The following is a 24,465-nucleotide window of genomic DNA, read 5'->3' on the forward strand; positions in this document are numbered from 1 at the left end:
AACATAAATCCTCCTTTTCGTACCAAAGCACCAACAGATGATTTTAAAGGGAATACTATAAACTCTTTTTTAAAAAGCTTGAGCACAAATTATGTTTAATACCTTCTATAGCTATGGACAATTCATTAGGCTGCTGTGACTGAAACAGGCTAAAGAGCACCTCTCCTTTTTGTTCAGTTTAGTATGCAAATGGTTGTCAAACTGCCAGAGTAGCTGGTTGCACTGATTTTTCTACACTGCCAGTTAATCAGTCTCCTATTTCATCTGTATGCAACCTTCATACACACACACAGGAGAAACAAAAACTGCAAACACCCAGATAAGTGCTTACCTACAAATTACCAGGGAAGACTCAGCACTAGAACAGAGTTATTTATGTTATTTGTTTTACAATAGCACTAAATGGTGAGATGAACCAATGTGCAGTGAACTGCATGTATTTATCAGGCAGTCTCTTCCTCCACAAGTCTATAACCTGGCTTATGAGACACACATTAAAAAACCCCAGAGGACAGAAAAGGAAGCCAAGAGACAGATAGATATATGATGGGGTTTGTCTGGTTTTGTTGCCTCCCCATCCCCCTGCTTTCTTTTCATTCTGGGTTTTTAATAAAGATCCCTTAAGAGTCACAGAAGTAACAAGTGATGGCACAAAGTGAACAAGCACACCTATCTGCTCTTGGGCTCCAGAACAGAATGGATTAAGTAGATGTTTATAGACAGAGCTCAAGGAATTGAGACAGAGCTTTGTAAAGTGCACACCCAGAGCATTCAAAGCATTTAACACAAAACAGGCTGGCAAAGATAACAGATTAAAAGGAAGCATTAAATACAAAGTGTTATTGTTGTGCTGACTGCCATTGCTTGATCATCAGGAAATCAGGAGGTGGCATTTGATAGAGCTGGTTACTAGAAGGAGAAACAAGGAACACTCCATCTGTATGCCACAGCTCATACCAGCAATCAAAAATACAGAGGTGATTGTTCCTTTATTTACATTTTAGGGGATAAGAAGACCTGGTTGTGAATAAATAAGGACTGACAATTCTTCCACTTTGCTTCATCTAGCAGATCAGATAGTAATACAGATCCTGTTGAGCAGTGTAGCCCACAGTCCACTGATACAGCACTGGTACCCACAAAGGGCATTTCTCCTCCAATTTCTTACACAAAAAGCAGAAGAGTCCAGGCTCCATCTCATTTGGGTACTCTAGCAGTCTTTTCTTTGGATTCTTTCTTGTAATACTTGTACTTTTCAGAAACATTACCAAGTCTTAAATTTGCTATCAAACTGTGTGACAGATCTCACAGATACTAAAAAATGAACCTGGAAGCCTTAAACAGCTAAAAGAAAAAAAAAAAGACTATGTCAATAAGTGCTACTTATACCTCCATTTGGTACTATATATATTTTACCTAAACTCTTAACTTCAGCACTTGAAAAGTAAATGATTTCATGTAACTTTATCTTAAAAATATTTGGGGTTGTTCCATTCAAGCAAAAGCGGTTTGAAAGCAGTAACATTTCTCCTCCAGTAGGAAGGTACTCATCCTATTTATAAAAAGGCAGAATATTGTGTACATGGTTTCATATTTGGACCAGGGAGGGAAGCCAGTAGAGTCATGAGAAGAACATTATCAGAAAGACTGATAAGTGCATCAACTTACAGCATTTCCACTTTTTTAACCGTAAGAATGGAATGAATTATAGAATCCTTTCGTTTGGAAAAGACCACTCAGTTAATGAAGTCCACCCTTAAACCCAGCACTGCCACATCCACCACTAAATCTCCTTCCCCAGTGCCACATCTGCATGTCTGTCAGATGCCTCCAGGGATGGTGACTCCAGCAATTCCCTGGGCAGCCTGTTCTCGTACCCAACCACCCTTTCTGAGAAGAACTTTCTCCTAATATCCATCTAAACCTCCCCTGGTGCAACTTGAGGCCATTTCTTCTCATCCTATTGCTTGTTTCTTGGCAGGAGAGACTGACCCCTACCTGGCTATAAGCTCCTTTCAGGTAGTTGTAGAGAGATTAGGTCGATATGAGAGCGATATGAAACACGCTTCATTGTTTATTTTCTGGCTGTAGCTTGGAGCACTTCAATACTTGACAAGATAAACTTCACAATACACTACCAAAAAAACCCCAGAAGAACAATTCTACCAAAAAGTAACTGCTTCTTCTAATCCTTCTGCTTTGTAGCAAAACATTACTTTAAGAAACCTTGCACTTTGGCACCAGAACAGTCCTTTCCATTGATTTCCATCAGGGCAGAATTCAACCTTTTAAGTTTACACAAGGCACAGTTTCACTTCAATCTCCTCCAGCAAAAATTGTCATCTTTAGCCTCCTCTCCTTTGGCCACAGTTAACCATCTTCTCATCTTCAGTCACACATGAGACCATTTCTAAAATGGATCACAGACATGATCAAGTGGGGGAAATAAACCTCTTTATTTTTGTTTTAGAACTCTGCTCATTTCACTGTTCTGGTCTGAAACACAGCCCAATAAACCAACACGTTGGCACCTTTTTTTTTTTGCAGCATGAGAGGAGCATAAAGCAGAGCTGTCACCTCTTAAACTGACTTTGTCACCAGAGAAGTCTGTGAGGAATTGCACCTCAGATTAAAAAAGGAGGAGAAAAAGAAAAAATCCCATTTTGCTGGATCACACTTTCCTTTTGAAAGTGCTGTAAAAAAAATCCAGAAGTGTCTACAAAAAAAACTCTGACAGTTGCTGGACTCTGACAAAACATTTGTCCTTCTGAGCACCCTGCTAGTGTCTACCAAAAGATCTCAGAACCAGGATCACTAGAAGTGCACTATTAATTAGGAAATCAATCGTAATTTTCCTAAATTTCACATTTAGGAAAACATATGCTTAATTCAAACATAATCCATCGCAACTGCAGCATTTAAAGGACATTTATTGCTGTAAGCAGCAAAGCAAGAAGTTTAGTGATCTTCAATGTTTCCAGGCATCAGCAGAGATGGAAACTGCTACCCACTGGGATGTCCTAACCAAAACACACAGAAATGCCCATTTGGAGCCGCATTAGCACCCATTCTACTCCCACATTTTTTCCTCCAAAGAAGGTTAGTTACAAATCCAAAACATTGTCTTTAAAAGGCCAAGTTTGCTTTTTGACTTGGTAGATGGTTTTTCACTTTTGTAATTCCGCTCACCTGAACAACCTATGGAAATCAAGGCAGTTCTAGTGATCCCAAATTCATCTTAAAGTGACTCTGGTTTGACTATCCAAAGCATTCCATGAAATACCTCTCTCCCAACCATTTCATCATTGTTCAGGGCTGTACAAAATAATACATGCACCACTCAAGCCTCCTGCAGAACCCCAGAGAAAGAACTTTCTGTGGTCTGCACCATAAACTCCACAATAATCTGGCCTAACAGTCTCCAGTTACACTGACAAGCAAAGGATGGACTCCCAAACCTGCTCACCAGCTTGATTCCTGAAAAGGCTTCTGCATCTTTGTTAGACAAAACCAAATTTTTATCCCTCCAGTCACAGGGAAAAATTTGACAGGTCTCTAAAAAAGCCATTAGACATCCAACAAGCAAATTTACTAACTCCACTTACCAACCTACTTCAAAGTGTTTCTTTCTGGTCAAACAGAAAATCCCTGCATACTATTTGCACTCAGTTTTACTTTTTCAGACACATTTTCAGTGCTCCTTAAGAAGAAAATGTCCATTAATCAAGGAAAAAAAAAAAAACAATTAAAGAATGTAAGTAGGCTCAGAAATTTATTTCCTCCCTAATACCATGTTGCCCTATACAGAAATTCACTATTCTCCCAGTGGTTCTCTAATTCTTGTGATACAATTTTTTGCCTGTCCATTAGGGATGACAGTGAAGAGAACTTCCATTGATGATCCATTGCTACACTGATCTCCACCACCACCTTCTGCCAACACAACCAGAAACCTCCCTCTGCTACCAAGGGCTGACATCAAGTGAGCGGTGTGGCCACCAAGTAGAGAAGACACACCAAGGTGACTCCTCTTCCCTACAACAGCATATTTTCCACTAATTGTGGCATGGACTTTGAATTACTTAGATGTGGAAGGCTTGGGAAAGGAATACTGGAACTGAAGAGACATGGGGTGGGAGTTGAAACCACTGCTCCACATCTTTTGTGGCACATAAATAGTCTTGGGAATCAGTCAGTTATGAATGGGCTGGTTCTTTTGTAAGCATGAGGAGTCAAACAATGCCAAAAAATAAGCCCACTGAGCCAAGAAGACAGGAAAAACGGCTTGGCACAAATGCAAGACTCCCAAAATCAGTGACAGAAGAACAAAGGAACAGGAGTCTGTGATTTTACTGAGGTTAAATCTCCTGCTGTGTAAGATTTCTGAAAAACAAACTCAATTTCTGAAGTCTGTGATTCATTGGTTTCCTGAAAAGGATAATTAGAAAATCAAAGCCTCAACTCATGATTAAGTTAGAGGGGGAGAGGTAGGGAGGTGAGATAAACTAAAAATCATCAGCATAGAGGACAGATTGGCTAAGCCTTGCACAAACTCCTTGTTCTCTGAGCCTGCATTTCCACCAAGGCTAAGCTTGCTTGCAGAGATACAAGCCCATTCAGAAACTCAGCAGTTCAGTTTTGTCCCTTTCCTATTTTTGTGTGAGGTTCTTGCAGTTTCAACTAATTGTGAGTTTTACCAGGACACTGAAAGTGGGAGATGTCACTTTTCACAGACAGTTCTTGAGATGCTGTGCCACCAGCACTTTCCCTTGTGTTTGCCATTTTCCCTGGCACCTGTGCTGTGTATTGTTGTTCCCTGGACTAAGATCCTGGTTCCATGGCCCAGGACTCAGGTTTCCTCTACTCACAAGGATCAAGCACAGCCTAGTGCATTCTCTTTTCCATCTAGCCTCTTACTTCTATTCCCATGTTCTGGAATATCATGTTGTCACTAAGACAGCTCTCTCACAAACTAGACTGCTGCCATGGTCAGGATTTAAAAACAGAACAAAGCACAAGAAAGCCATGCAAAATGGAAAGGGAGATTTTAATACTCAGACTGGGTCTGTCTCCCAGCCCCATCCCACTGCTAATTGTGTTACAACACCCTGCTTTTGCTTCCCTGGAATTATAAAAAGGTTTCACTTCCCATATTAAAACAAGACTGCCAGCAGCAGAAGCCAAAGCAAAGAAAGATATCCCTAAACCACCTAAAAACTAGCAAATGAAAGTGAAAGGCAAAAAAAAAAAAAATCTTTAAACTGTCTCTTCCACACAAGTGTTAAACTGCTCTTTCAATTATTGATGCCTGGCTTTCTCGAGTGGCCACTAAACTGGAAGCTGCCCAAATCTTTATTTGTATTTCAAGACAACAGCCACTAAGAAGTCTCACAGCCTTACTTAAAAAAAGTGAGCAGGCCCCCTGCAAAGTAAGTTTGCAATCTGGGACTGTAAGTGGTATCACTGTTTTCAATAGTGATTTCAACACTGAACAGTAATTTAATCCAATTGAAACCTGGAACAAAGATAAAACCTACTCCTATTTAAAATCAACAGCCTCATATTAAAATGCCATTTATACCAGTAGATTAAGAGAAAAATGAAGCTTTTGTAAATGGGCTTGCTTAACATGGCAGTGAAATATTCAGAGTGAAGGACTTTTATCTTGTTACCTAAAACAAATGCAACTTGTATAACATCACTCCAAATACTAAATTGCTATGAAAAAGAACATGTGAAAGTGCCTATATGAATTCAGAAATAAAAAAGAGTGAAAAATTATATCTGCTGAAGTGAAATTAACTGAACAAAAATTCTCTGTGGCAATACTTTAGCAGCCTCACCAGTCAGCCTATCAGTTGAGAAGGCTGGAGGGAGAAAGGAGAGATATTGCATAAAGTGAAAATACAAGTCCTCTCTTATAGAAGTCAATACATCATCTTAAGCTAGAAAAGAATGGTCCCCAAACATCCGTAATTACAATCAGTAATTGTCATTAAAAGCTCTCATTATACAGAGTAGGTGTAATTAGAGCATCTTGCCCACACAGGGTGCAGCACTCAGAGAATGCTGGAAGAATTCATAAATTAGTGCCAAATCAGTCTTATTCCCAGCTACCACACAATCTGCTGTAAACCAGAAAAATTGTATTTACACACATTAAGGCAAAGCCCACTGGCCTCTACAAAATTAGCCTAAACACGAAATGCAGTTATTTGAGGGACTCCCTATTTCATTATGTGTCTTAGGAATAAAGGGATAAAGTTTGCCATCAATAACGCTGAACATATCTGCTGAACCCCGCAGATTCCAGAGCATTAATAATTTAAACTCTTCTGGGAATTTTGTCATGGTGGAGATAGGACTTGTCTGCAAACGGAGCTCAGGGGATGTTCAATATGATCTATTCTAGTATACACACACAATTGCTACATTTATCATGATGCAGGGGAAAATGGTTCCTTCTTAAGGACTTCAGGAATGTTTCTTCTGTAATTTACACAAAAAAAACTCTGAGCATTTCTAATAAAAAAAAAAATCCCAGGTCCTATGAAGACATTATTGTAAGAATTACACCGAAAGGCTTCTCTTCTCCTCCCCTCTATTACTGGTGCACGTATAGTGGTGTTTTCAACACATTATAAAATGGGATGGGAAGAAAGGAATCCAGCTCCTGAGAGTAATGTTGTCTATGCAAGATGCTACTGCTAGCACAGACTGCATGAGCTTATGGCCTAAGAAGTAAAGCTGTATGACTCAAATATTTATACTGGTGCAAAGCTAATAGTTCTGTATATAACACAGTCAGTTACACGCACAACTACTGGAAGGCAGAGCAAAAATCTCCTTTTGCACATGTCAGTGGAAAGCACAGAAAGAACAAATTCTTTTGAAATGCTTGTGGTATATATATGTGTGTGTAATACAGGGTAAATTCAGGCATTGTTGCAGTAGCCAATCTAAGGTAAACTCTAGACACGGACACATTCACTCAAACAGGCTTTGAAATAATTAGACAAGAAAAACCTTCCTTTTGCAACCAAGCCCTAATTCTTGGACTACAGAATTAGTTTGCAGAAAAAAACTTGAAAGACATTTTTGTCCACATGCTTTTAATGTGCCCACATTGCACCCTCACTATGCCAGGAATTTACAATTTGATTTGTACATTCACAGCTCCTGAGTGGCAGGACAAATGTTCCCCTAAAAAGATCAGGCACTAGGGGAGCTAGTGCAGGTAAACACCCTAAAATAATTCCTTAATTTGCTAAATTTGCTACATTTGCATTGAAATAATATGAATCTATAGGTGATCAGAAAGAATCTTACTGGCACAAGGAATGCCTCAACAGCTTAGTCCAGCTGATTAGTTTTTCACCATGATTTAAGATAGTTCCTGTAAAACCTAGAGAACAGCATCCAAATCCTCTACAAGATTATTGCCTGATTGCCCATGAAAACTGAACTTCATCATGTAATGCCATAAACCAATTCTTTTTCTGTTGAGATATTTGTAAACAGAATCAGTATGGAAAAAGTAATTCAAGAGTTTTTCTCTGTAGCAGCTTTTACTTGATGTTAACACCCTGAAGAGCTACATTCCCATCTCAGCATAAACAAGCTACGCTAGTGCTGGCTCTCAAATGATTATTTAGATGAGGCCTTCTGTGTTTCAGGTGAAAAAAAGAAGAAGAAACCTCAGGAGTGAGGAACAACAGGTAGGCAGTGGATGTGTGGCAATGGTGCAGAGGGAACAAATCTGCAGGACAGTTGAGGGGTGTGCACTCTGCTGCTCAAACAGGAGCCCCCAGGTCGGGGCTGCCTCAGGACAGCCCTGGGTCAGGCTGAGCCAGAACTTGCTGTTCTTCCTTCTGCATGGAAGCCAGCACCATCCCCAGAGATCTGCCCATCCTCTCTTGCTTATCCAGTGGATCATCTTAATTTAGACCTCCTGCTCTCCAGGGCTCTCCTGTCCCAAAATCCTGCTTTGTCACAAACCTCTTTTTAATCCACTTGGACATTTCAGTGCTTGACCGAGTTCTGATGTCTGACGGATCATCCCCTCACCAGTTCTCCAAAGAAAAAGAAACTTTTTACTCTGACAGGGTTTTAGGAAATCCATGGCCCAAGTACATGACCAAAACATTAAATGGAGAGCCTAGGGACAGCAAGCACCCCTGCAGAAAAAGATACACCTCCAAGTCCTAATGTATTTCTCACTATTCCAGAGTGTTTGAACAGCTTTATTGATAAGATCATAATGTTTTTTTCCTCTCAGCCATGGACCTTTACTGCTCCTACAGGAAAGCACAGTAATTATTTGGAAGATGCTGTGGAGGGTTTCTGACAGCTTACAAAATAATACCAACAGCAAATAAAACAAATTATACCTCCTACCATATATTACAGACTTTATAGTTTTCTGTGCATTATTTGATAACACTGGCTTGGGATGGTCTCAATACAAGTTCAGCTGGCACTGGACTGTGCTGCTGTCTGAATTAGCATAACAATTTTAATCCCAAGAGTTAAGAGAAATCAGATTGAAAAATAAAAAAGGATGCAGCATAATGCTTTGTAAGCATTTATGGTGCAATAATTATGCCACAGCTTGACGTAGTAAGACTCTCATAATATATTTTTCCAAATGTCTTTGGAGTGACAGATCCCAATTTGACAGACTTTCATGTACACGGGGAGGAACAGCCCTCCACTAACTCTGCTTCAGGGTAAACAAACTGAAATTATTATAATGATGAGATTCTATTTTAGTTCTCTGACTTGAATTCATACACACACTGACTGGATTCTGAAACTGCAAGACAAATGGCAGATGGGTCAGCTTTGTTGGGAAGCCCACACTGTAACTGGGAAGGGAGGGGGAAGAGGAAAAAGAAAAAGCATGCAGCAAAACCATACTTTTATTAACTGAGTGACTAAACTAGGCAGTAAGGCAGTACTCTATAAATATTAGGTTTCATCTAGATTTTATTATTTTGCAAGCTGTTTGTGTTACAGTGATGCTCTTAGCTTGTATTTTAACTACCTACTGAAAATATGGAAAGCAATAGTAATAAATACATTTTATACATGAGTTCATGTACCAGTTCTTTGTTGGGGACACTACACAGTCTATAAAATGAATCTGTAGTCTTTTATTCTGTGTTAATTGGCCTTCAAAGTCAGGAAGATGGATAGAAGCCGTTTCTCAAAGTCAATGACCACAAAAACCTTACCAAAATGTTAAACAAGAGTTAAGGCTACAGTAAAATTGACACTGTTATCTTACTAAAGGCTTCATTGTAGTGTATTATCTGTGTTACAAATGCACCAAGTGGCCTTTCTGGGGACTGAATAAAAGTTCACATGGTTCTGTACCCACTGTAGGGAACTCCATTCTGTAGCACAGAGAAAGATCCAACGATCACCACTGAAGGAACAAAAGCATGTGTCTCTAAGCACCAGTTATGAGAAATAAGAAAGGAATTGAGCTATGTCTAGGTGCTTATGGAAAACAGTGCCACCTCTGGGATTTATTTGTTCTTATGGAAAAAATAAAGTACATGCACATAAAAATCTTAGACCCATTTGTAGCCTTTTCAAATTTCCTAAGACTGGTTTGCCAGCTGCATGCTGTCTCCTTCCCAGGATGTACTGGACATGCTCTTGAATATCTGTTTCACTTGTTACAACCAAACTTTCACAACCATATACAGAATATTTAGAGACCATGGACAAGTTCCTCCAGTCAGAGCAGAACTGCTGCCAATACAAATACCATGCCCTGTGAGCTGATGGACAAACCAGGACTGTCTATGTAAAGAAAACCCCAAAACATAACAAACAAAAAACCAAAATCAAAGAGGCAGTTCTTGCATAACAGCATACTTTCAGAACCAGCAGATCCAAGGACTACTTAAGAAATAAGCCCTGCAAAAGCTCTCCTTCCCTCACAGTCATTCTAGGTGACAAAGGACAGTGCCATGTCCCTGTTGCTGTCTCCTCTGCTAGTCATGCTGGGCTATTGTGAGGTCCCACCAGACTTTTCTAGCAGGAGTTCAGAGTCGGAACAGCCCTGGCAGTCCCTGTGCTGAGCAGGGGCCTCAGTACTGCTCCTTACTTTAAGAGACTCTGTCTTCCAATCTACTTCCAATTTTAATTTGTTCAAGAATTAGACCTCTTACAGATTGATTACTAGCTCCAGGCACCTGATAAGTCATGACAAAATTAAATTCACAGTCTAGTACAGTTTATTAGCAGGTTACTGAGCTGTTGGATGGAAACACCCTCACTCCTCTCCCAATGCCTCCCTCCCATGCTTCATACCACCCACACAATAAGGTACCTGTACATCATGGAGCATAATGTCTACACAAAACCTGTGAAGTCCAAAAAGGACTGAGCTGCAAATTAACACCTTGTGCCACTTTGTGTGGAAGGACCAGATTCAGATTTCCCAGTGTCTGCAGATTTGTACAGCAACACTGCTAACATTCAGTCTCCTTCCTTTACAGAAATTGCATTTACCCACAACTGTGTATTTGCACTGCATGCTCCTGTAAAACACCTCACTGGCAAATAAACCTACAGTGCGGATTTATCTACCTGCATTATGTATTCTCTTTCCAAGCAAAACTCAACACAGAAGCAAATTCTGTCAGCTGCTCATCACCTAACATTAAAAAGATTACAATGGAAAAGTTAAATCATAAATGCACAAGGACCTTCTCCCTAACTGCTGCACTATCTCACACAATAAAATTAATAATTTAACTACCTGAAACTTCACATGTGCAAAGTGCTGCAAGTAGACCAGTGGCATTTTCACTTCAAATTTATATAGTCTTTAGTCAGTATACTTAATCTGCATTTCTAACACCTGCTTCAGTCAGCTGTGAAGTGCAATGTTATCTATAAAATTTTCTTTCATCTTTGTACTGTCCATCCAACAAAAAAAATTTATGATATTGGATAATCATTTGACTTTTAAAAGGATATGAAACTTTTCACACGTTTTTTGATCACTGCTTGAAAGACATGCTCATATATTTGACATTCCATTTTATTAAAAGGTTTGAGTTTTTCAAAAACCCTTTCCCATTATTCATGTCATCTAATTCTATGTAATATAGTTCTCCTTCAAATAGTTAACATTTGCTTTCCATATAGTAGTAAAAATGTGGTTAAGAAAGCAGCCCACAACTAAGCAATGAGGCATAGCAAGGTGTGCATTTTCAGACTATCAGCGCTTGCCTCAAATGCACCAGGGGGAAGAAGCCAGAATGACTTTTCCACTCAGGTGGGCATCAGTGCTGGCACCTGCAGCTACCACAGTACAAGGGCATGTGGAAAGAGTAGGCAGAGGGGGTGAAACCATGTGCAGCTTTCATCCACAGGTTTATGTGAGGCAAAAAGCTTTCCCAGTCATGCACAGTCTCAGCCAAGTTACACACTCAATACCAATAAATACATACAAGGAAAGTGTCCCACACTGAACTTTCAGTACACTGGTTGAAAGAAGATAATATGAAAAACCCATCCTCATATATCAATGGGCAAAATTTTCTATCTGACATGGTCACCTAATTTAGATACAAGTATAAATAATTCTTTTTCTTGGAAAATAAAAAATGACAAGTTTTCAGTCATTTCACCCTTTGTAGAGCATCCTCAGTTTGTAATAGGTAAAGTCAGACATCCATCTAGTCTGATCTTCCACCAGCTCTCAGGGAAACACAGCACATAAACATCCCTGCAACAAGTTACACTGGAGCAACCAAGAAGGTACCATCAGAAAATATCTCAGAAAAAGAATTTTGTCATACAATCCTTTTTTACAACAATTTACTTATCATTGCAGGAAAGTAATCTGGAGGAGAATTGGGTGGAGAATTGGAATGAAGGTGGAGGAAACAAGATGCTGGGAAGTGCATTTGCTCATGTGCCATGCCAAAAAGATGATAAACTATATAAGCAAGCCTGAGCCTCATTACCTACAAGATGGTTTGTATGTTGCTGGGCTGGTGTTTTGGAGTGCTCTTTTTTTGGTGGGCATTTATGTTGATTTTGATTTTTTTTTTTTTTACAAGAAATTAAAATGAAAACTCTATGTCACTGACAGAACAGTTAAAAAAAGACAAATAATGACAGATCATAAACTAAAACAGTTCCCTCCCTCCTCCACAATCACTGGTCTTTTCAAGTATGTGCCATTAAGGATGAAAGCTGAAGATTGTTTTGATACCTACAAAGAAGATAAGGCAAAATAATAATGAAGGGAGCCTCTCCACGACAGCACGAGTACAGCTATCAAAAAAAAAAGAATTCATTAACTACTCCTGGCTCATACTGAAGGTCATGATGGTTTCCCAAAACTGACTTTTAAAAAGCCCACAATAAAGAATAAACACAATTTCCAAAGGAAGCTCCAGTTTTATTACCATGCCTTGCTTGCTAGTTGAGCTAAAGACTTTGAGAGAGCTTTTGACCTAACCTCTGGCACCTCCTCTAAGACAGTATTTGTCACCCTGACAGCAAGGGGAATGATTTCCAGCCCCTCAACTTGGAGTAATAATGACATCCGTCTTGTTTTCACCCCTGGAGACTGAGCACTGCCGAGTTTGGAGCAGGCACTGCTCAGCCACATAGAGAAGAGCCACAGCAAAAACCCAGGCAGAGATTTAACCTGTTCAGGACCAAAAAACTTAATAAATTAATGTGGTTTGGATATGTTCCTCCCACAAAGAGTTAACTAAAGGTAAAAGGGGGTTTGTATAGAACAGTGCAGCACAGGTACTGCTGTTTGTACCACAGGCTAGAACTCAACTCTTGCTAGCTCCTGAATCCATGTTTGGGGCCAGAGAAGGAGAAGGAGCTCCGTGCTCGCCGATGGATTGGTGCAGGTGACTGCTCAGCACAGCAGCTGGTGTTTTACAGCACACACAGCTGCTGGGTGAAACAACTCCTTGCAGCAGCACCAGTTCAAAGTCCTCATCAAGCACAAAACAGGGGCTTAAATATCTCTCTTCCCAAGGAAAGGATGATTTCTTTCCACTCCCTCTCACCCCACACACACTTTTCTTATGCAGGTGACTATAAGTTGCAGCATAGAGGAAAGAACATTGCTCCATTTCAATCAGAAGCTAAAACTTTGGGGGAGAACATTAACAGCAGATTCTAAACACATTTTCATTTCCTTTTGATGAATTTTTTAAAAGTGAGAGAGAAAATTACATATTTTGTGCATTTCCAAATCTGTCTGCAGGGAACATTTACCCTTAAATCAGGCCAAATGACTACATGTTTGTGTACAACCACAGCCCTAGAGGAATGCAGAGGAATGCTTCTGCTAGTATTACAAGATACTAGAGAGGGCAAAATAAAAACCAAATTGTCTTTTACAGTGCTTTCCTTCCCATCTGCTAGATGAACCAGCCTTCCTAACATAAAGAACCAATAAATTCAAACATTTGGTTCCCACAGACACAACTAAATTCTTGCAAGAATTTTAAATCTCTTGCTTTAAAATAAACTGTTCAAAGTTTTGCAGTGTACATTTTCAATTTCCTTTTAAAAAGCATACATATATTTCTCCAAGTAGTTGTCAGAAGCAAATAAAGCAGCTTTTCATTTTTTAAAACTAATTTCAAGTGATGTGACACAGTTCCATGATACAAAGTTCAGTGACTTAATTAGAAGTTGGACACCTTGATCTTACTTTATAGCAGAACAGGTGATATTTTTTTCTGTTAGTTTCACTTTGTTTATTTTGGAGTGAAAAAACAGGAAACCATTCTAATATAGAAGACAAGAAAGCATTACAAACTAAACCCATGACCTTTCAATTCTGTACACAATTTCAACCCTGAGACAATTGTTTTTATTTGTGGGTTTTGGTTGTTTGTTTTTTTTTTTTTCTTTCAAGTTCTGGCCAATAACCATAGTAAGCAAAACTAGGGGGGAAAAAAGCCCAAAATAAACATTCTTTTTACAAAAATGTAATATTTTCATACCAGAGGAGACAATGACAAATTGCTAATTATGACGTAAGTAATCTTAGACAAACTGATTTTATGCTAAAACTGTACCAGCAGATTTTATTTACATACTAATCCAAGCAATCACCTGATTATATAATATTAAACACATATATTTCCTTCTCTAGATGTTCTCCAAATAAGTTACCAAAGAGTGGCACCCTTGATTGCCTAACTCATTAGCTTCCACTTAGAATGGAATCAAGCTTCTTGCAAATTTCCAGTGCCCATTCTCCATTAACAATGATGACTGTGGTGATGACTGCACCACAGTCACAGAGACATTTCATGTTCAGTTTCCCCATGCTATGTGATCAGAAGAAAGATGCCAGATCACAAAGTTTAAGACACTTTGAGTGTCCAGTCTTGGCTATAGAATGTTCTCTCCCTTCTACCTTGCAGCTCCTGAACTGACAACTGAACTGGAAGAGTGAAGCTGCTTCAACTCTCACACCATCGTTCTAAAGTGCAACAAACACCCCGAGTTCTGCCTCTGAATTTTCTCCAACAACTCCACTTTTCTCCACTTCTGCTGTTTGTTTTAGTAACTCAAGAAATGCTACTGGCACACATATCCTCAGCTCCCTCTTTTCCCAAAATCCTGCTAATCCATGGAAGCAGAAATGATGGGGGCAGGATTCAACCTACTGTCTCCAAAGCCATCACAGAATACCATGCCTAGCAAGTGCACTAGATAAGGTTGCTGACCAAAAAAAGTAGGTGCAAGAAAAAAAAATCCTACCTGTCTGCTGTCACATGAGGAAATGGGAAAAGCAGAATATTTATCTTTAGAAAGGCAGCAGTTGCTTATTTTTTTGGCCTCAAAGATAATACAAAGAGATGTATTTAATGGCCTACTTATTGCTATCTTTAAATAAACTTTTTTTGGCAGAACTGACTGCTTGAGTCCCATAAGACCAAGTAAGATGAATTAAATGATCAGTAGCAAAAGCTAATGGGAAAACTGAGGGAGCCCTGAGACAAGCTACAGCCCACATAATTTCTACACATTTGACAGCTAATGGCTTCATTTTTTGCTATTAGGTAGATTTCAAGGCATTTTCCTCTTGACCACTGTAAAAAAAAAAAAAAATACAGAGACTAATCATTGGCCTTCTAGAGGACAGTCTTTTTTGGGACCTTGCCAGCACATTTTCTTTCTTCTTGATTACTGTTACCTACCCTCCTTCTCTGTAGCAAATCAAAGATAACCACCAGCAGTGTTATTTGTTAACTGGTTCTCTGTGCTGGCTGGCTCTGCAAATCCCTACTGACTTAAATCTCTTTTCAGACCAACTGTGCCATCAGTGAGACCACACAGTGGGTGTTAGAATACTCACATTTCCACCTATTCTTCTACCCAATTTCTCTCAATCCCTTGGGAGCAAGATCCCATTTACTTCTTTTGGAGAACTGCACCTTTATACTTTTTCTTTTTTTATAACTTTTTTAAAGGAGTTCAGCATTAGTCATAGACAGGCAGATTTTATTATTACTGTTTTATTTAGTAAAAAATTCTACATCTCATTGTATCTCACACCCACTCTGTCAGCTTAGCTTTGGGAGGGAGAGAGATGATCAATAAAGGACTACTGGGATGGGTGCACATGCCCAACAATCCCTAAAAATAATCATGCATGTCTTTAAGTCTGTGCTAAAGGCTGTCTTTCACAGGAAGCTTTGTTATTCTGCCTTGCTTGTACCAAAACAGTGCAAACTAACTCAAGTTTAGGTATTCAACTGAGCATGCTGTACACTGGAACTTTGAGTACACTGTGAGAGTGAAGTCTTACATGCTTTGAGAAGTTACTTGGCAAAAAACCTGGAAACAGCCAATGATGCCCAAGCTTATTTTGAGATTTCAGCTCCATCTAGCAGAAATCAAAATGAGGATATTAAACAACAAAAAGAGATCTGAGCACCAACCATGAAATAAGTTACAGTAAGGCAACATAAGAGGCTCCCAAGATTATTTAAATTATGAACTTTTCCTGCCTGGTCCATACTATCTGGTCCAAACACTCACCGCTGCAGAGATGTGCCATCCCCTTCCACTCACGCAAGAAACAATCCTCCAAGGATAAGGTGCCTTCCCTAGTGGCTGATTAGGAGGGAGAACTTGCTCAGGACTTGGAGAACTACCCTGATCAAATTTGGACCATAGACCTGCAGCATCCCTGCTCACAGAGCAAGAAGAGACACTTCTGAGAGTGCAGTGGCTCTCCATAAAGCAGCTCCACTTGGAAATTAAACTAGACTGAATCTAGAATTCAGCACCTGTTGTGAACAGACTTCCTGGCAAGATTTCTTTGTAAACAGCTAGCAGAGTAAAAAGGGAATCCCAGATGACTGCTCTGCCCCTTTTCATACTGCAAAGACACACTTAAGATGGAACAAAGGGGTGTACAAACATGTGTCTGATTTTAGAAAAATATTTACTATGTTCATACTAGAAATGCTTAAGAAAGATAAGGATATTTATCCTAGAAATAACTAAGATTAAAAAAATGATAACAAAAAAAGTCTCAAACCTAAACCATTCAACATCCATTAAGGTAAAATAAAGTAAATAAGTTCAGCCAATTTGTTATTTCCATATGGTTGGATTTCTTTAAATGGTAATGAAATCATTGCTAAAAAATCCATTGTTATTAAAATAAAAAAGTTGGCTCAGCCTACCAAAATTAGATTTGTAAGTTGCTGGTCATTCCCATAATTAAATCTGTGTCACAAATTTGCAAGAAAAATGGACACTATGACTAATGCATTTACTTGCAGCACTAGTGCTGTCAGGCTGTGTAAATCATTATGCCTGCTAAAGCAGACTAGATAAGAATTCCATACATTTTCATTAACCAGCTAAGCTTTGGGTATATGTGAGAAGCTAACTTTATTCTCTGCTAACTTTAGCTTGCATTTGGAAGACAATGTAAATAAAAATACTAGCCTTGATTTCATAAGCCACATGGCAGCTACAAAAATTATTTGAGCTTTTTGAACGGCATGAACTAGCTCTGTCCCCTCTGAGGGATGGTCACATAACAAAAAAAACCCCACACATCCTTAGTTTGGACAAAAGAGATTAATGGAATGATGGGCACCTGACATGAGTCTCATTTCATCTATTATGTTTCAACAGAGAAAGAAAAGCTAATCCATAGCAGCACTGGAGGAAGTCTTAAACAACACTTTGCTGTTTTCTCAGGATTCCAGTGGTCACCAGAGCAGAGTCTCCAGAATCCTCTATTTTCCTCTTGACTTCCTGTCCCCACAGACCTTCAGATCTCAGTTTCAGTTCTTTGTTGAAGGTGAAGCTGATGGTTGTTCCCTTCACACCAACTGTTCATAGGTACCAAAGAACCAGCCTACACTGACTCACACCACAGGCTGGATATTCTTATGGGATTCCCAGCCCATAAAAAGCAGAAAGAAGATTCATGAGAGACAGAAGGATTAGACAAGACTGGTGCAGTCTAGCAGTCCAGAGCATTTTGTGAGGACACTTCCAGTGTGCTGGAAGTCCATGTCCCACACACAAGGCATTACAGTGTCACTGCAAGCTGAGTGCAGCTCTCAGCCAAGCACATCTCCAGGGCAGGAGCAGCCTCAGTGACAGCTGGACAAAGTCAAAGGAGCTGAAACACTCAGCAAACTCCATGGAACAACCAGCAGCACAGCATGTTTTGCAGTCTCCTGCCTATTGCTCTGTGATTTGCACATTTGCAAGGATTTGTCTTCTTCTTTTAGAAGCAGAATAGAAATGCTTAGGAAGTATGGCAATGCTTACAACATTAACAATTCCAGTAGGCCTATACATTCCAGGCAATTTCTTCAGCCTTTAGGTGCAAAGGATCCTCTCCTCCAATTGGAAACAGCTAACACAGTGCTTTCTATCTTAGCATGTGCATGCAACCTTGGGATAACCAACCACTCTGTATCAGTAAAACACTACCAGATTATATTAAAACCCCGTTAAGCAGAAAATCTGAAATCACTTCTTATGTTCCACAATTATTGTAAACCCAACTGCTTAAATGAGGGGAGGAGATAATGATATTAACTACCCAGCTCAGAGCAATCCTCTGTGGTATGAGCCTAAATATTCTCTTGGCTGAAATTTATGTAAATTGAATTCATCTATCGTTAGTTATTACTAATCTAGCTATATAAAAACATATTTCTGTAACACTTAGTTTTTTCAAACACTGGGTTCTAATTAGACCTGAGACGTTATTAAACTAAGTCAATAAAATAATGTAAATATGTAGTGTATTGTTCCATGTACTGTTTTGTCTGTATATTTATAGGAAGATGGACTTTGGTGGGAGTTAGAAGGAATTACTTTGTGGTTGGCTGGCAGTTTTTGTAAATCTTTACCAGTGGAAACATCCCCAGGTCCCTAATCTAAGTGCATTTCTGCTCCTCAAGACATATTTGGCATTTCTACATCTTGCATATCACAAGATGTTCCATTTCATCTGAATAAGGTGATCTCAGTATCATTCTAACATTACACCAAGTATTTTCCTGCAAACATTTTGTTCCACAACTTACTTTAATTTAACTTCTCAACACTATTTCCTAGTCTTAAGAAAAAAAAAGGTGGTGGGGGCAGGAGGGCAATCAGCACAGCACATCTTTCAGCCCTTTTAAATCAGCCTGTTTGACACTATCGCACACAGGCACTGGCCCACAGGGCATAGTCTGAAAAGAGAAAACACTGTCCTGGCTTTGTCACAAGTGCCACAACCTGCCCACGTGCTACAAGTGGTGAGACAAGAAACACAAGAAAAACTTCAGCTTTGCTGAGGTCAGAGCCTTCTAAGTAATCCCTATAAAGTTTTGGTCACAAAGGTCTGTAACTCCATCTAAGCCTGTCCACACACAGCTCATTATTTGACACTCCTAAGAAAAATGCAGATGTGATTTAGATTCATCCTGAATTGAAGATACAGGAAGGACATAAGTTGTCCACCCATAGCCAAATCCATAAGTTAGGCACCAATACAAACTGATGGATTCCCAAAACCACTTCCATTATGTTCTCAGAAACAAGTCAATTACTTTTACATTTTACAGAATGGTTTTGACTTCAAAGAAACAGCTATATATACAGAGACATATGTACTTAATGCTTTGCCAGTTTTTCAACAGCAAGCTTTCTTTGTAAGTGACCACATGCTTGCCCGTGCTCCATATCTGGAGCAGCTCAATTCAAGGTCATGTAGACCCACACCACTGTGAAACTACTGGTAAACAACTCTGTCTGCTTACTGCTGACCCTGGCCTACTACCACATGTCAACCACAAGGTCTACCCTATCAACTTAATGACTGGAAAAGTTTGCAAGAACAAAGCACTCAGTAAACATATTTGTGATTTGCTTTGTTCCATACACATGTATTCCCTACATAATCATGATTTCAAAGTAGAATTACCCTAACAAATGTTTAAATGTGTGGATATATTTGTAATTTAATAGCAACCAGTGTCTTTACCATGTTATTCTAAAAAAAAAAAAAAACAACTGTAATTAGAAAAAATCAGCTGGTACTATGGTTTCATTTTAGCTGATCTTTAATATTTTTGAAAAGTCTTTTCTGGGAACTTGTTTACTGCAATGTTTACTGCAATGCTCCAACACTTGCAAAAAGACCTGAAGGGAACAAAAAGTGAAATGAGGTAATTATGTGTAAGCAGAACTTTCCAAGGATCATGAAATAAGACCAAAAACAAAATTAGGAGTATTACATGAAAACAAAACTAACTCAGCTTCTTGAGCTCAGATTTCTTCAAAGAACTGCAAACAGCTACTAGAAATTGAAAATATGTCTCTGTTGATTTACTAGGAGCCAGCATTGTAGTCAGATGCAGTGGAGCCTAAATTCATACTTGAAGCCAAAAAGTATCTCCAAGTGGCAGCTGAACTGAGCCTTTTTTGGGTGTTCACAGAAACCTCTTGAACTGAAAGCTGGAGAAGCAGGGAAACCAGGAGCTCATGCCAAGCAACAAAGAGAAAATATCATTCACATAACACTCACAGACTTCACAGCTTTTCCAACACTTCCACAGTTTGAGGCAGCCCCATAGAAGGAGAATATTACAGGTAACACAAAGGACAAGTAGTTGGGAACTGATATTTTAAATATCAGAGGGTGAGAGGTCGTCCATACCCAACAAGCTTATATCCACCTTCCTAATTTCAGCCTAGTCCTCCAAAAATGCAGCAGCACAACACAACTGCAAAATGCCATGTGACTTTGTCTCTTGCTAGTACAGTTCCATATACTTCAGATTCTAAAAGTCAGCTTTTCACAAAATAAAAAAAAAGCCATGAATAAAAAGTGAGTTATTTTCTACTCACAATTTTTATTTCAATTTTGTAATTTGGATTCTTTTAGCATTCATTCATTTTATACATCACAGTATAAAACTGGGACACAAGACTGGCATCATAAACACTTTCTTCTAAACATGCATAAATTTTAGTAAGAGCAAATTCAATTATTAGCTGCCTAAATAAACAATCAATCAACACATAAAATAATTTTTTACTTAACATTCATTAGTATCTCTCTAAGCAACACATCAGTAAAAGAAATCTATTCTTCCTTTTTTCATAAATATATTTAGTGTTCTTCGCTGTGTCATTTCTAAATGTTTGTAGACCATCAGGACCACAAATACTGCCTTTGCTTTTTAAAGAAACAGTTATATTTCCAGCTGGATTGATTGCTTTCCCATATCCAGCTATTTTATTGTGTTCCTCAGAGACATCGAGTGGCTTCACTGACAGTAAAATATGCTAAACAAATGACAAGTCACTGAGTAAATTAGCATCTACTCTCTGATCAGCTGGGTCATGTTTTCTTTTCAAAATCCATGGCCTCTTGATAGAAAATAATGAGTATTTGATGGGCCTTATTAGAAAAATCAATATATTGATGCCCATGTCTGAAACATCTGCATAATAATAGATTCTGTTAACCCATTAAGGAGAAAATTAAGATGTGTTTCCACATTATTAATTTACCATGAGCAGAGACAATTTATTCACTACCTTTCTCAAGAGTTTAACAAAAAGAAAAGAAATTGCAATATCTGTATTTAAGGGCATGGTGACTTAAACTGGAAGACGATTCAAATTTTTGCCATCTGAATCCACCAACAATTATGTGAAAAAATCCAAACACACCAATGATACTGTTAAAAATGAGACTATTAAAGCACTTGCCAGAAATACTGTGTTACTTACCAAAAAACTTCCAAAAGCAGAATTAAATATTGCAGCTGCCTAGAGAGAAAAAAAGGATAAATATCACCAATGGTGCAATAGCTACAGTGCAGGAACAAAATTCCTTCCCCCACCCACCAAGCTATTAGAGTCTCCAAATACACACATACAGAGACCATTAGGCAGTTAGCCACTGCTTAAAAAATTGCCAGTCGCCTGTAACTTATGAAGACTGATGGATTCTGGTTTATGCATTCATAAATAATGTGCTGAAGGGGACAAAAGCAGGAGGAGAAGAAAATCTTTGCCGATAGACTGAAAAGGAATATCCACAAGAAATAAGAATATTACACAGAAGCTTGGTCTCACTACTCGTACTCTCATAATTTTCATACACTGACCTATTAATTAAAATTAACATTACCTGATTTAACTAAAATACTGCATTTTTATACACTTTAAAAAATATTAATGAAATATTAATCTGGTAAATAAACTACTTTAATAGCTCATCATAAAAAAGTATTGACAGAGAGAATTTCCTGTAGCTTGACAAACAAATTTAAAATAGGAATAACAAAAAACCCAACAAAAAGAAATCCCACAATCTCCCATACTATTGAGGCCAAAATGTCATTACTTTTCATTCCATAGTCTTTTAAAATAAGAAAATAAACAGTTTTGATAATGACTTAAGAAGTGTTTGTGCTTACCTAAATATCCAGGAAATACAAGATAGCAGTATTATTTCTTATTATGAACTCATTAAATTCCAGGAAGTTATAACTTGAGTCTTGCATAGCTTTCCCCAATTACCAAGAAAGAACAGAAACTCTTGTATGGCAGCCAGTCTGATGATGAAAAGCCACACGGCAAAGGTAAGAGGAAAGGGAGGAGGGAAATCTACATTTATGTGCCGATTTAGAGTCAAATTAATCACCCTGGACACTTCCAGCCACAGATTAATAGCAAGAGGCTGTTAGTGAGTTGAGCAAGTTTGAATAAAGTCCAAAATCAGGGCAGGAGCAGTAGCTGAACCTGCCTTCTGCTCCATAAGAGGATGCAATGAAAATGAATGGGTAATGAGATCCTTGGCTCTAGAGAGCTTAGCTTTCTTATTCAAGTTCATAATTAATTCAAAGCTTTGATAATTTCATTAGATTCCTCCTCTGCTGGCCCTATCAATAAAAGATGGCACTGGACCACAGCTCCTCAGTGGCCCAAATACAAAAACAAATGCAGGCTGGGAAACCCTTGCTGACTTGCTCACTAACAGGGACAATGGCATATGGCACTCCGTGTTGTGGAGGGAGCATCTGAGTAGATACAGCTAAATAAAACATTATAGTTGACAGTTGTAAACTACAGCAACATATTTTAACACCTCTCTCTCATCAGCATTTCTTTTTTGAACATAAAAAAAAAAAAAAAAGAAGGCACAAGTCCAAACAGCTTCTCTTGCCAGAGATCATAGCTGAAAGGAAGCGTGAGTAGTATAAACAATTCTTCAACAAGTGTGAATTAAATCAGGATTTTCTACTTGTATTTGAAGCTGTGCAACTGACACTTTCATGTAGCAAGGCAAAGACACAATATACTCATCCAAACACACCTAGAACATGGCTACCAATCCTGATTTGGGGATCATCTGGAGATATCACATTATTTTACTTAAAACAGGCTGCAATCACACTTTCAAGAGAAATTCTGTGTCTGGAAAGGTGTAAAGGAGAGATACTAGATGGTGGTATTTTGCCCATTATCAAACCTCTTTTATTCCTTCCTGATCCATCTGGAAGATATCTGGATTTTTTAAATAATCTCAAGCACGTAACAGCGACTAAGACAACAACCTCGGACAAATTTTATACTTCAGTTGTTTAACTAGTCATGTGCAAATGTCACAATTCACAACCAGTTCTGGAGTACACTAGTTTACAATTTCTAACTCCCCTTCTCTGATGTGTCAGAAATTATCCAGAGCAGATGATTAAACACTCATTACAGACAAAAGAAGAGAAAAAAAAAAAAACAACAAAAAACCAGGAAGACTGCATATTAAGATACAATTATCCAGGTTATTTTCCTCAGCAAGGAAGGATTTACATATGCCAATTACTCTATCTGCAGTATTCTTTGTAAACATTTTCCCTGCAAAACAAACTTAGAAGTAATTTCTTCTCATAGTCACAAACCTGGGGCTTATATTTGTGATTCTGGCTCAGTTTAAACAAACTGGTAGTAAACTGAATCAAGTGCTCCAATTTGTAATTAAACATACCTAGTAGCATAACCCTGTAGAATTTAAACACTTTTGTGCTTCCAACTCCCTTCTATCAAAGGGATACATACCTCACAGGGCATTGTCAAAATTAATTCATTCCTTAAAAAGCACTCTGAAATCCTTAGAGGGATGATACAAATAAACATTAGTGCTGACACATGATACAGCCAGGCTCTTCATTTTCTATTTGAAACATTTATTAGTCACTATTATTGCATCACTTTTTTTACTGTTTGCTCTTTTTGTGCTTCAACAGATATCAGACTGTCTGCAGCCAGCTTAAATGAAACAATAAAACATGAAAACATTTGGATGTCTTTATAATACTCCAAGTTCAGATTTGCATGTGTTTGCAAACCATTCATTGCATTTACTATTAGTATGAGGGGAGAGCTCTATAAAATCCACAGTGAAGTCCTTTCAAAAGGTGAGTGCATAGCCATGTATTGAAATGTAAGGTCAGACCACGTTCAAAAGCAGCAGAACCAACCACAAGACAAATTTCTATGTTTGCACCAACTCAAGAGACATGACTGAAAGTCACTGCCAGGACTCTCAACAGACAAGTACAAGAGCATGAGCAGCATCACTTGAGTTAACAATTGTACATATTAGCTCCATTAAACAACAAATTCACTTATTGTTGGGCAGGTACAATTTCAGTCAACTCAGCATGGCACTGGGCTTAAGGGAATAATGCTGAGGGGTCTACATTTCCAAGGAGAATTCCAAATGAGAAATGACCACGCCACCTGGGAAGGACACCTATCTGGCAGCACTCGGCAGAAACTTTTCTCATACCAGAGTCTAGCACAAAGCTTCAGCCCTTCATCTCTTCCGTTTTCCTGTAATACACGTATGGAAAACACTGCTTAGATTTCTACAGTGGCAGCAACAAGATCTAAGTCCTC

The 24,465-nt window shown here is 38.6% G+C and overlaps 1 protein-coding gene across 1 annotated transcript in view; it reads right to left on the reverse strand.

Annotated features, from left to right (window-relative positions):
• Positions 1-24,465, reverse strand: part of SLC10A7 (solute carrier family 10 member 7) — a 137,569-nt gene that overhangs the window by 70,096 nt on the left and 43,008 nt on the right. The window contains exon 5 of the mRNA XM_054293405.1: positions 21,292-21,330. Coding sequence (XP_054149380.1) covers positions 21,292-21,330 — 39 coding nt within the window. The remainder of the gene's footprint in view (positions 1-21,291; positions 21,331-24,465) is intronic.

This window comes from Melozone crissalis, unplaced genomic scaffold, assembly GCF_028551555.1.
Source record: "Melozone crissalis strain CALT ecotype California unplaced genomic scaffold, PUWL_Pcris_2 ptg000006l_1, whole genome shotgun sequence".
Taxonomy (NCBI): Eukaryota; Metazoa; Chordata; class Aves; order Passeriformes; family Passerellidae; genus Melozone; species Melozone crissalis.